The 14,509-nt window shown below is 36.7% G+C and overlaps 1 protein-coding gene across 1 annotated transcript; it reads left to right on the top strand.

The window, feature by feature from the left end:
- Positions 1-200: 200 nt before the first annotated feature.
- On the top strand, positions 201-12,776 carry LOC142336781 (cytochrome P450 2A3-like). The gene is made up of 4 exons (XM_075385699.1): positions 201-474; positions 3,664-4,012; positions 9,232-9,471; positions 11,985-12,776. Exons 1-4 carry the CDS (start codon positions 332-334, stop codon positions 12,717-12,719), a joined length of 1,467 nt encoding a protein of 488 aa, XP_075241814.1. The 5' UTR covers positions 201-331; the 3' UTR covers positions 12,720-12,776.
- The last annotated feature ends 1,733 nt before the right edge of the window (positions 12,777-14,509 follow it).

Below are 14,509 nucleotides of genomic sequence, written 5' to 3'. Positions count from 1 at the left end.
CGAGTTTTATTCACACTCTTCCAGAAGCGACCAGAAGATGACTTTTTAGATGTCCTGGCGTTTGTCCAACTTGACTTAAACAATATCGGTTAATATCAATTAAGTATGGGTTTAACTTTTGCCAGATTCTTCAAATAACGCTTTCAATTTGACAAAGGCCTCAAATTCTTTTCAGTTCACATTCCAGTCAATAAAATTTAAATAGCTCACATTTTGGATAACTACTTAACCAAATGTTTAATCAACTCCAGTTATCAGCTAGATATAACACCAACGCCATCAACGCTACAAATACCTGATTGTTAAATTAATAGTCAGTGACCGCAGAAGCATGTTTGAATATTTTGTGACTTTCTTGGCTATTCTTGTGACCTGGTTATGGCTCAAATCAAGACCCTCTGGACTTCCCCCTGGACCCCTCGCTCTACCCATAATTGGCAACCTATACAATGTATCACCGGATGGCAGATTCAGGCAATTCACTAGTTTTATTAATCAAAACCCGAGACCTTTTTCCTTTTCCCGGAGAACTAAGTTTGAAACTGCTCCCTGTTTTCACAGTGAACAACTATTCAGGTATCATAAGCCTCTGCGAACAAATTACGCGTGTTTTTCGCTGCCCCGCGTTTTCACCTTAATTTGGTTTAACCACCTATCAATTCAACCGGATTATATGACCCCTCTACCATTTCAACCCGATTTTAATAATTTATTTAATTGTTACGAATAACTTTGCAAAACAATCATTTGGCCGTTCTCCAGCGGCCTGTGGGAAACTATCACAACAAATACACGGGATTAACATATCCGCATAATTATAAGAAAACATGCTTGTAATTTCGACTGGTAAAAATGCGTGTTCAAATGATAGGGGACGAAATGATAGAGAGGTGAAAAGATAGATAGCTGAACTCATAGATTTTTTGCAATTAGGAAAAAAAACTAGGAGTTAAGAATTAAGAAGAAACTAGTAAAAAAAAAACTAGGAAGAAATTTATTTCATAATTAAGCTCATCCTATTGTTGGGGAGCAGTTTAAAACACCTTGTCACCCAATGAGATGGAACAATTTGTTACAGACCATTCCCTGATCGTTTTGACTGACCCGATGAGCGGGGAGATCAAACTAATGAAATCGTCCGGATAATAAGATAAGGACAATTGGTCAAAGAAGATTAGAGGGCTAAGAGAATTGAATGAAGATAATTACATGAAGAATTTGTTAACTATTTAATGTTTAATTTGAGCGTTGAATTTGTAATAGAGTCTAAGTTGTTGAGCAGCTCCAGGGACCAAGATTTATGCTAATATGTTAGTAAACTACGCAAGATTCTAAATTAAATGTTCCCGGGCCCTCGTCCCATAGTATGTCAGTACTGGAACATCGTTTTCCAATTGTATATCGTCGGCCCATTACTGCATCAGTGTATCCAAAGAGTGTATTACTACCTCATTAGGTGCAGTTTAAATCTCAGAGATACTTTCTTTCCTGAAAATAGGCTGTGCATCATTGATTTTGATTCCCATGATGTTCACAGCAAAATCATGATAAATTTTGTGAAAATATGGAAAAAATATGAAATTTTGGGCGATGCATTTTTTGAGCAGGAGTTAAGAATTAAGAAGAAACTAGTAAAAAAAAACTAGGAAGAAATTTATTTCATAATTAAGCTCATCCTATTGTTGGGGAGCAGTTTAAAACACCTTGTCACCCAATGAGATGGAACAATTTGTTACAGACCATTCCCTGATCGTTTTGACTGACCCGATGAGCGGGGAGATCAAACTAATGAAATCGTCCGGATAATAAGATAAGGACAATTGGTCAAAGAAGATTAGAGGGCTAAGAGAATTGAATGAAGATAATTACATGAAGAATTTGTTAACTATTTAATGTTTAATTTGAGCGTTGAATTTGTAATAGAGTCTAAGTTGTTGAGCAGCTCCAGGGACCAAGATTTATGCTAATATGTTAGTAAACTACGCAAGATTCTAAATTAAATGTTCCCGGGCCCTCGTCCCATAGTATGTCAGTACTGGAACATCGTTTTCCAATTGTATATCGTCGGCCCATTACTGCATCAGTGTATCCAAAGAGTGTATTACTACCTCATTAGGTGCAGTTTAAATCTCAGAGATACTTTCTTTCCTGAAAATAGGCTGTGCATCATTGATTTTGATTCCCATGATGTTCACAGCAAAATCATGATAAATTTTGTGAAAATATGGAAAAAATATGAAATTTTGGGCGATGCATTTTTTGAGCAAGACAATGGCTTACAATATTAACATGCTGCAAGAAACATATTAAGATTAGCAAGAAACCCCGCCAAAAGCACTAAACTAACGCCAAAACCACAAAATACACATTGGGAAACTGACAAATTTGGACCGAAATTGCAGATTATTATAGTTTTTATTTCAGATTGTATAAATGTATAAATGTATAGTGTACTTTGATTTTTGTATAAATGTCTTAGTTTTAGCTCCGAAAACAGATACATTTCTGGGCTAACGATATACAAATGGAAAACAATGTTTCAGGTCTAATATGCTATGGGACGCTTCACAACCTCCCTTCTGTTTGATGTCCAATTGTTGTTTGTAGTTTGTCAACTCAGATTCATTCATTCTTTCATTCAGCCACCCCCCCCCCCCCTCAGTAGAAATACATACGTGGGTGAATGAACATATGAGGTGGGAATTATATGGGGGTGTGCATGATATCATCTTCAGCCGAAGGTCTAGTCCACTGAGCTGCTCCTCAGCAGTAGGTACTGGTTCACAGGCTCCTCAGCCGTAGTAGGTAGTTAAAAACGGACTGGAATTCAGATAAGCGGTCTGTATAGTTTTGCTGAGCAGCCTGTAAAGTTCAACTGCGCATTCTGTAAAGTTCGGCTGAGCAGACTTTGCATAGACTGTAAAAATGATCTGCGCAAACTAAATTCAGAATAACAATTTTTTGTACTGTATTTTTGCCATGACCGGCGTAAAAATGACATGAACATAATGCTGCGCGGGGTAAAATTGCAGAATTTAAATGCTATGATTCAGCACTGAGTTACTATGTTACCATGATCTGGGTTGTTAGTTACCTTTAAATTGCTCAACAAGTGCTTGCAATCCAAAATGCTCTCTGGGAGGCTTTTCCAGACGGAATATATATATATATATATATATATATATATATATATATACGAAATATGAAAAAACTGTGGCATTACTAATGAGAAGACCTAAGCTCATAATTAGTTGGGAGATGTACTTATTATAGGTAAAACATTAACTTTATTCCGAATCGACAAGTAAATTATTTTCATATCCAGTCTATTATGCTTTACAAGTCGGATACAATATAACCGGACTTATAACCTAATGTTTTAGTAGATATTGACTCCGGTCCCCTCCCCACTCAATAGACTTTTGCTTTTTTTAATTAGTCGATGTCTCAACTGTTGACTTCGAGCCCCGTCCAATAAATGCACCCTCCAATTAATGCTTTTAAACGCAATAAAAACCTCTTCATATCTACCAATCTGGCTCAAAATTGGGGCGAAAATGGGATGCCCAAAAACAAAATTTGCTCCCTTTGTCTTGGATTTTTTTGGTGCAAGGGAGAAGGAGAAATTATTACCGAAATGAGTTGTCTGTATTACTCATAAAGCTTCTTCATGGATAAATTGCATCAGAAATATGGACCAATAATTTCTCTCTCCTTGATTGGTCGTGGAAAATGGGATGTTTGGTTCCAAGGGTACGACTTGTTAAAAGAAGTGATGAATGACCCCAGATTCACTGCTAGAAGTTCCATAAGTTTGTTTGAGCAACTAGGCATGCACAAAGGCATCGGATTCGCTTCGGGCGAAGAGGCGAAGGTCAAGAGGCGAATGACGATACAAGTGCTGAAAGCCCTTGGAGTTGGGAAGTCAGTGTTTTCCGTGGGAATCGAGGAAGAGGTCGAGCGATTGCTCAAGTATGTCGAGGATCTGGGAGACCAGGATATTTACATTCAGGTTTGATGTTTATATGCAGATCTGTCCCATTATAGACCCCCCCCCCTCCTCTGCCCCCACAGCTTATTGGCCATATTACGTAAAAGGAAATCTAATAAAAGGAATTCTGGATCTATTCTGTTTCGCCCAAACCCCCAACCCCCCCCCCCCCCCCCCCCAGCTTAGTCAGCATAAATTTTTTATGACCCCCAGGCGCACGTGCTTTTTTCCTACATAGTAACGTGCTATATAACAACATATAATTTGTAACAGGGGGTCATAAAAACACTGGGGGGGGGGGGGGGGGGGGACAGAATAGATCCGGAATTCTATAAAGAATCAGAGTACATAACGTTGATCTCGAGCCAATTAAAGCCCCGAAAAGCGCATGTTTTTTTTAATTCAAGCGATACGAAGAAAAATAGATCACAATTTCATTAATGGATAAAGAATGAAAAACGAAACAAAAAGGGGGTGATTAAGTGAAGCAAATGATAAGCAGATTTAAACTGTTTAAATTGTTAAATGGTTAAATTGGTTCAATTGTTAATTAATATCAAATAAATATATCATTGATATGCTTTTTCTGGTGCTAGGAAAATTGGCCGACAGGGCGTTTAGCCGACAAGGAAAAAATGAGAAATTTAGCCGACAGTTTCATCATAATTGGTCAAAAAATCTCATTGGTCAATAAATCCATATAGTTTGATGGACCATTATCTTTGGTGACCGGGCCACAACCAAACCCCCCCCCCCCCGGACCGGTAGTTCGTTACGCTAGTTGATAAAAACTATATAATTTCAAGAGCGTACAAAATCAAAGACTTTTTTGAGCGACCATTTTTCTCCGCAGGCCGTTTATTATCGTATTCGGTTGCACTTACGGACGGCACTGCACGCACAGACCCCCTAAAATAGTCCCATTTCAAGCAATTTTACAAGATTTGTCATGCTGACTCCATTTTAGATTTGTCCTTTTTTACATTTGTTCATAATTACGCCGTGGATTTCATTTCATAATATTGTACTAATTGTTTGGGGTCTTTCCCATTATAGCCTTTATTGGATGCATATGGGGGGGGGGGGGGGGCTAATGGAAAAGATCCGATTTGTGTATTAAACGCGAATGCGGAAAACGGGAATTAGGGAAAACGGAATTATATAAAATATTCAATTCAAACTGCCGAGAGAGAGTTTATTTCATTGGAAGCCGTTTTAAAGTATTTATGACTCCATTCATAATCAGATGAAAACTATAAACGCTTTACCGTGTTGAGAAAACTAAAAGTATAATTTAGCTATGAACATTTTTAACTCTTGATGTCAGATTCAACAGAAATTATATAATATCAAAATTTAGAGAAATTACATTACGGCGCAGAGCCGGTATACCTAAATCGTAACTAAGTTTTTATATTTTAGAGGGGAAGGATGCCTTCCTTATATAAACAATTGGGAAAATAAATTTGCGGACCATCAAATTTTATGCGGTCATTTGATTTTATATTGAACGGGTAGGGTGGCTGTAATGGAGACTTCACTTTAACAAAAAGTTAGGTAAATTTGCCCGCAAAAAACACCTGAATTTACCTGAAGCGTTCTGCCAAAGTTCTCATCTGAACAACACCTGAATTTTACCTAAACTCTTGAAATTCACCTGAACTTTAGGTTGATTACCTGAACCCGGTTAAGGTAGATTTACCTGAACTTTATTTAGAGTGTGATTTTATTAGGTGTCATATGCATTTGTACAAATACGAAATCAACGATGGTTTGAAATTACACTAAATAAATTTCATATGTATTGTTGTGATTCGATCAGTTTTTAAGCAACTATGAATTTTTCAGGTACAAGGGTGCTGCTAAGAAAGACAAAAATATGTATAAGATTACCCGGACCGACCGTCAAGTCTTAATCAGCACTGAAAAAGTCTTATTGCAAGCTCTGGATCAGTACTGTATCAGAGCTCTGATCATGTCACTTTTTAGATTTGGCACGTTTTGAATCAAGTGTCAAGTCTTGGCAAGTCTTGAGTTAAGTCTTGGCCAGAACTTGACACGTCTTGCACAAGTCTTGGCGCGTCTGGAAAAACGCGAAAAGTAGCCGACAATTTGTGCACAATGGGTCCGGAAAACGCGAAAATAGCCGATAAACCGTGCAAAAATGGTCAGGAAAACGCGAAAAATAGCCAAGAAATTGTGCAAAATTGGTCTAAAAAAACGCAAAAAGTAGCCAAAATTTGTTCAAAATGGGTCCAGAAAACGCGAAAAATAGCGGAGAAATCGTGCAAAATTTGTCCAGAAAAACAAAAAATAGCGATGAATTCGTCAAAAAAAGTCAACAGGAACTCGAAAAATGCTACCCTCAGAACCGTTAGCCTTTTTTTTCTAACTTTACTAAACTCAAGTAGAAACCGCTCCTAAATCATTGAATCCTGGGCAATTTTAAAAAGATTTTGGGTCCAGGAATCTCGCCAATGATTGGCTGCGATATGGATGTTTCTATTGCCAACAACTCAACTTGCGCCCGAAAAACTGCTGCATTTTCACCAACTTGTAAACAATTGGGCTGCTGGCTCTTTCTTCCTCTTTTTATAATTTAATTTTGGCCCATGTCATATCAATAATCTGAAGTGAACCGGACTCTGCTGTTTTATCAAAATAAAGAAATCTTGAGAAAACAGAAAATTTTGCTTTCATTTGTCTAAAAAGTGGCCAAAAAAGTTGAAAGAGCCGCCAAATTGGCTCTATGGTCACGTTCCTGCCCATTACAGCTCCCCATAACGTTTTTAACTCAAGTAACAACCCACGAACGGGCCCAACTCAATCCGTACAGTAAAATTCTGTGCAAATCTTGGCACGCTTTGGAAAATTTTTGGTCAATCCGACTTTCTTAACAAAAAAAAACGTTTGGAAGATTGTCAAGTCTTAAGTATTGAGATGAAAAGTGATCAGTACTGATTTGCCAATTCGAGACGTGCTTTTCACTGAAGAAGAACTGATCAAGACTTGAAACTCATTCCTGGTAGAGTCGAATTCGCTGATTTTTATTTCATGCTTTAAATTGGTCTAAAAAGATCTTCTAAAAATTCCAGGCCATTTCATGCCTTAAATCGGTCGAAGACGGTATTTTAATAATTCTTTCCTCTTTTAGTATTTTTCCTTCATGTCATATAAATAATCAGTTGTTTTTATCAAAAGTAAAAAAAAATCTTGAGAAAACACAAAATTTGGCCCTAATTCAGCTGGAAAACGGCCAAAACAGCTAAATTGGGCACCAAATTGGGTCTATGGGTCCCATTACCGCCGAGTAACAAACCAAGAACAGGCCAAAGGTCCGTATAGTGAAGTTCTGTGCAAATCTTGGCGCATTAGGAATTTTTTTTGTCAATTCGAGATTTCACTGAAGAAGCACTGATCAAGACTTGAAACTCTTTCCGGCTTGAGTTGAACGCGCTGAATATATGCTACATCAGGGCAAAAGGCGTTGAAAACAAAAACCAACCATTTAAACAAACTCAAATCAAGACTTAAATACAGACGCAGCACCGTTGTAGGAATAACATGCATCGCACCAGAGCAGTCAAAAACCGGTTGCGAAATGTCAAATTACTTGGGAAATTTTGCGAGTCTTAAAATTAAGCTCATATCTAAGCTGGACTATATTACGACAACAGTTGGTTGCATGAAATTAAGTAGTTCATTTGCAGTAGTCTTCTTCACATCAGCGCTGTTGAGAATGTGGCGTTAATCATTTTTTCCCTTCCAAAAGTATAAATTTTAAATTTTCAAAAAAACTGTGTTTATTTTTGATAATCTAGTGTTTCTTCTCATTCGCAAAATATGAACAAGTATGCCGGCTGACTTATATTCAAAAGTTAGCAATAAACAGCACTTTAAAGTTTTATTCTTCCAAGATACGTTTTTTGTCCAGCCAAATTTCAGGACACATTTTTTGTGTAGCCAAATCCCGGACACGTTTTTATTGCCCAGCCAAATTCTAGGACACGTTATTTTGTCTAAGCAAAGTCAAGTACGGTTGTTTTAGTTCCAGCCAAAGTCGAGGTGAGGTCATCACGCAAAGTCTAGGCAAATATTTTTTGTACTAAAGATCTGCTGAGGACAATTTTTTAATGCCTTAAATTGGTTGAAGACAATATTTTAATAATTCCAGGTCTAGACTAGGGATATTAATGTTAGAGTTCAATTAATATTTTGCCCAGGAACCGCTACGTTTCCTGTTGATATGAAAATCAGATAACAGATTTTAAACTGTCTCATATACAGAAAAATCATCCTAATATCCACTAACATCAAGCTAATGAATTCTATCGAACCAATTTCTCATGCTAGCATGCCTTTATTTAAAAATCCTCCGTCAGCAAAAATAAGACAAATAACGTTAATAAATGATGAAATATTTATTTTTTCAGTTCCCGCTTTTGTTCAAAGATGCAAATGGAAATGGCAGAAAGAAATTATTGTTAGAATTCAATCAATTTTTTGCTCAGGAGTCGCTAAGTTTCTTGTTTACCTGAAAATCAGTTACTTAAAAATGTCTCACCGCTATCAAGTTATGTTGAGTTTATGTTATACTCAGTTTTTATTAGGTTGTTCTCTCTCATATTTCTTACAATGCAAGAGTGGAGTTTTGCTACGATTGCATCGGAGATAAAATTTGTCACTTACTGCAGTGCAGATCCTACAAAAGTTACCGCGCATTTAAAAAAAACTATTTGTTTTCTGAGCAACTCAGCAGCAAGACAGCAAATCATTTATAAGCCCAGCGGTTCCTCCCAAAACGGTTAAACGGTTACCATAGTCACTGACTTTTATACCCCCCCCCCCAGTAAGTGACCCTCCCCCCCCCCCCCCAGTAAGTGACCCTCCTCCCCCCCAGTAAGTGACCCTCCTCCCCCCCCCCCCCCCCCCCAGTAAGTGACCCTCCTCTCCCCCCCCCCATTTGTTACAGAGCCCGACCCGTTACATAGTAAATCATTATGTATAACTATGGCACGTGCTTCGGGGGGATGGTGCAGAGATAATATGCATCCAAACTGGGGGGTGGGGACTGGCGGGGGGGGGGGGCAGAAACGGAAAACATCCCGGATTTTGTTGGAAAAAGACGGAAAATGCCGTATATTAAATACGGAAGGTAGCATCTTACATTGTTTCTCATTCAAAACACAGATTTATTGGGAACCCTATCAAGTTACCAATTTACTGTCTCTTTGTTTCAGGGACAGATAGCGTGTGCCACGAGCAATATCATCTCAAGGCTCCTTTTCAACACCTCGTACGAGTTCGACGATGCAGAGTTTATGCAAATCCACAGAAACATACAGCGCACAACCCTCCTAGCTAACCCGAACCAAATCATGTTCATGCTTCCCAATTTCATGAACAAATACTTTCCAAAAGCCAAGGAGTTGCTGGCATTGCGCAGGGAGTTTATCGAGTACACTCTTCAGAATTATCAGGGAAGTTTCTGTGTTCTCTTAGCTTTCATCAAACAAAAAAATTTTCAATTTTCACCAATTGTAAATTTACATTAAAAAGCATTAACTATACGAAAAGATCAAATTTTGGAATAAAACTCATCGTTAAAAAAAAGCTCTCAGGTAGTTTTCATCAGAATGTAATTTTCATCAACCTTGCTATAACTTAGTTGTTAAAATTTCTGCGAAGTAAAAAATGTCATTTAATGGATCTCTTCACTCTAATTTAATGTTTTCATCGTTGAAAATCAATCTACAAAGGTTTTCTGAACATTTTTTATCAAGAGAATCAAAGTCGATATTGTTCGGTCAAATTATAAAGGTGTAAACGAAGAAATTTGGAAAAAAACGCAATCCATTTTATTGGAGAATGAGAAATAAGCATGGAAAAGAAAAGGAAAATCATATAGTAATGTTCCCACTTTTCTTAACAGTTTTTTTTTGCAAGTTAGGGTACCTCCCCACAAAAAAGTAAGCTACAAACAATGGGCTCTAAAAAGCCATTTAATTTGAACAGTACTTTCCAAAAAAACGCAGCATCTCAATTTGAGCGTTCAACTCACTTAAGAAAAGCAAACGCTAAAAAATTCAAATGAAGCGTATTTGCATTACCTTTTTCTTCGATAATCTAGATAAAATTTAGTTTTGATCACAACACAAACTCGACTGTAAAAAATCACAGTTTTGCTCTAAAAAAGCAAAACGTTGGAGCTCTTTAATTAAAATTTAAATCTATATATGGGTGACATTGTATTTACACCGAGTGAAATTACGGTGAATTCGCCCAAAAATTTGCTGTGTTACTCACCGTAAACGTGTATCTGAGTTTTTTTTAACGAGCATTAAGTTAGACTTTTTTCTCTGCTTTTAAAACCTGTGAAATTTTAAAACATGTGAAATTTTAAAACCTGCGCAGAGTCTACTGCCGAGGATCGCTTTAACTAAACTTGGTATCTTCTCCTTAAAACAATCCCTTAATTTATCGCCATTGTGTGGACTTTAACTGCAACACCTATAGTTTACCTCAAAGATCAAAAACCTAGTGAGCTAAATGGTTAGAGGGACAAAAACGTGAGTTTCACGTATTTTTTCTATCAATCTGGTCAGGCAATTTGTCGATTTTTGAGACAGTAATTTCTGGTATTTTGGCAATTAATTGGATATCAGCTAAGTGGGCCACAATTTATACAGGACAGCAAGCATATTAATTTCTATTTTTTTTCACTGAAGTTAATTAAAAATCAATGAAAGCATAATATAAAACTGATTATTTATATAGCACCGTTTGAGAGCAAAAGTTTTTACTTCAGCAAATTGTGAAAATAAAATTGGCAGAAATTTCAATTAGATTCAATATTTTTCTATAGTTTTAAACAGCTCGATTTGTTTACATAAATTATTGATATCAAAAATTTATGGACATAAATTCTGTTTGAGAACATTTTCTTTTTAGCTCTAGCGTAAACTCAAAACAAACCAGTAGATTCTATTAATATTGCGCTATTTTGTGGTATTCTAACACAAAGGCACTGGAAAGTGTACTACCAATCCTAATTTTTTATTGTAATTTTCAGAATTTTTTTGAAAAAGTATATTGGTATAATTGATCGTTTTTAGCCTTATACCACACTATGAGGCCCTTTTTACATGTATCGAGATTCGTTTTGTGGATTTAAAGTAAAGAGGTGAAATGGTGCTTTTTGTTGGGTAGGGAGTGATGGCTGCTTAAGCTCAAGTTAGGTTTAAAAGAAATGATACGTTGGGCCTAATTGATACGTTTGATTCTCATTCGCAATCATTTTACCAAAAACCAGACGACATCAAAAATCCTACAGAGAAATAGAATCCCCAAGTTTTCCCTTGTTGAGGTAAGGCGAGGTTTTTATTACAAGAATAGTTTTTGATAAATAATATGAGTTCTGAGAAAACAGAAAATGTTTCAATTTAGTTTGTTTGGTATGGAACAAGCACATTTAACTGATTTTTTAAACATATTTTTAAGGTCGCAGCTGTAAATTTTCCACATTTTAAGCAACAATTTAAAAGCTGTGAATAAGGTTCTTTAACAAAAAACTTGCTTCAATTGCATTTCTTTAGATGAACAATTGATGTAACAAATACCGCAGTTTTAAAGTTGATATTGGTTTCGCGAAGAATAATATTTGTTTTCTTGTTATCTCACTGCCATTATAATGCATTGCTACATCAGGTTCAATATCGTAATGATCAATCAACAAGAATTTAAGATTTTAGGGAACCAAAAACTACCGACCTTCATTACAGAATGCAATCTTCAGCAGATTTCAGTTTTTAAAACTGAAGTCTAAAATTGAGGAAAAAACCTCGAAGTCTATTAAATTTAGAATTAAGTCGTGGTTAAAAGAAAGAGTTGAAAAACAAATTAAGGCAGCATTTTGTCATGTTAATCACCATAGGGCCATAAACCTATTTTGACCATAGAATATAGAGTGGTTAAATGAAAACTTTGTTACCAGAGCCGAAAACCAGAGGAGGGTGGGGATCGGGAAGCCGAATGCGTGGCCGACTTCTTGTGGGAGTCTTTTGGCAAGGAGTCAGAACCCCGACCATTTCCAGAGGAGCATATTCCTTATGTTCTTTCAGATTTGTTCATCGCCGGACACGAAACGACAACAACAACGCTTTCCTGGGCCATTTTGAACCTTCTACACAAACCGGATGTTCAGGAGAAAGTTTATGAAGAACTTCTGAACGAATTTCCGGAACGTGATCAAATAATTCCCCTGAATGAAATTCTGAAATGCAACTATTTAATGGCAACAATTCACGAAGTTCAAAGATTCACGCCTGTTTTGTTTTCAGCTATCGATCACACTGCAAATGTTGATGTGGAAAATTTAAGAGGATACAAAATCCCAAAAGGTACCCGAATGTTTCCTCAATTTTTCCTCATGAATAAGGATCCAAAAGTTTGGAAATATACGAATGAGTTCAACCCGGACAATTTTCTGGATGGAAAGGGGGTATTCCAGAAAAACCAGAACTTGACTCCATTTTCGATAGGACTTCGAGCGTGCCCGGGAGAGAATATTGCAAAGATGGAAATGTACTTGGTGTTCGCAAACTTATTCCGCCGATTCAAAATCTGTCCGCCAAAAAGCGGAATAGTTCCACCTCTTGATAAACCACAAGTTGGATTTGTGGTTGGAAATCCGTTCTTTGAAGTCCGTTTGGTGAAACGGGAGAAATAGATTGTATGGTTGAATGCCGGCACCGAATTTTACAACAAATTTAATTTTTACGCTGGATTTTTGCAGTTAGGTCTAATTTTGTAATTAGGTTTTTTAAGCATTTCAAAATCTATATTTAATATACCTTGATCATGTCCCTTAAAATGGCCAGTGTGGCCTCACCATTTTGATAGTACCAATTGTGCGAAAGATTAATGACGGGATGAACTGATAGAGGGGTGAAATAATGGAGGATTTAAATGATAAGGGGTGAAACATTCGGGTTGAAATGATATGGGAATATATAAATAGGGTTGAAAAAGGGGGAAATTTTGTAATAGATTGATCATTTCGTATCCATTTTTTTGAAAGTGAGAACAATTGGGTACCGCCAATCAGTCCACATCTGGCATTTCTTTCCTTCTGAACAATTATTTATTCCGGAATCTCGCCAGTTTAATGTATATTACAGACTTCTTTCACAGACATTACAACCTGTTTTAATTTTTGATTAATATTATATTGAGAGCATCTCGCACCAGTTCTGTCGGAGAATCAATTGTGAGCAAAACAATGTTTTTTCAACCTTGAAGTTTATTTTGAATATTTTGTGATAGCCCGGATCATAGAAACATAGTAAATTAGCGCTGAATAAATAGCATTTCTCATTCTGTGTTTTTACTATGAACATATTATGATCATGTCACTTTTTACTATGAAAAGTGAAAATTCATACAAAAAACAAAGTTTTATTAGTGTAAAAACAACCTTGAATTCTTAAATTTACCTTCAACTGTTCAGAATTCTCTGTCAGAGTTCATATCATAATGCTATAAATCGTTACAGAAAAAAATACCTCCACAAAACTCCACTTAGACAAAGAAAGAAACTGCATAATAGATAATTTATGACTAATTATAGAATGTATTATCCATAAAAATGACTCATTTCTAAATTTTGGAGTGTTTTGAATTTGAAATCTCAGCAAGTTTGACATGACCACTGAAAAATGACTACTGACATGACCACTGCAACATTACGTATCTTATTTTACTTTGGACTGTTTGGACTTACTACCGTTTGGATCAACATTGTCGTTTAGGTCCAATGCTGATTGGATCACCAATGGAGATTAATAACTAGCTCCTCATTAATCTATTCACAGTTAACTCTGACTCCACCGCTGTGAATTATGCACGTGGTTACACTTAGCGCGATGTTGAACAGGAGGCACTGTCTCAGACAATCCTAACATCATTCAGAGCACCATGAGAATCTTCCAAGGATATATAAAACAGATAAAAAGTATCAGCAAAAAAATTTAAAATGTTTTGAGTTTTCAAGGAGGCAGAAAACAAAAACTAAAACAACAGTTTTTTTCGATACAAATAAATACTAGTACCGAGTGCACCCATCCCCTTCCAAATCACCACCTTCCCCGTCATAATTGTGTTTTTGCCTCTACGACCACACCACCCGGGTTGAATTTTTCCGCCCAAAATGATGTAAGAGTGGGGCTGCAATGAGAGGATTTTTTAAGAAAATGCAGCTCAAAACTCTTACATCTTTTTGGACTGCATTGGGCTTCCAAGGGGGGTAAAATGGTGTAAGAGTGAGGCGGTAAAAGACAAATTAACCCCCCACTCTTACATCTTTTTTGGTCTGCCAAGGGGGGTAAAATGATGTAAGAGTTAATATGCATAATAATCCTACGCTCTATATTTTGTTTCACAACAATCAACACAGCAACCCACCACCTTCACCGTCTTTCCCACCCACCCCCGTTCAATTAAAGCTCCCCTCAGGTGGTA

Source organism: Convolutriloba macropyga, chromosome 3 (genome assembly GCF_964194025.1).
Source record: "Convolutriloba macropyga chromosome 3, txConMacr16.3, whole genome shotgun sequence".
NCBI lineage: Eukaryota > Metazoa > Xenacoelomorpha > Acoela > Convolutidae > Convolutriloba > Convolutriloba macropyga.
The sequence above is the reverse complement of the archived record's forward strand: the minus strand, read 5'-3'. Positions and strand labels throughout refer to the sequence as shown.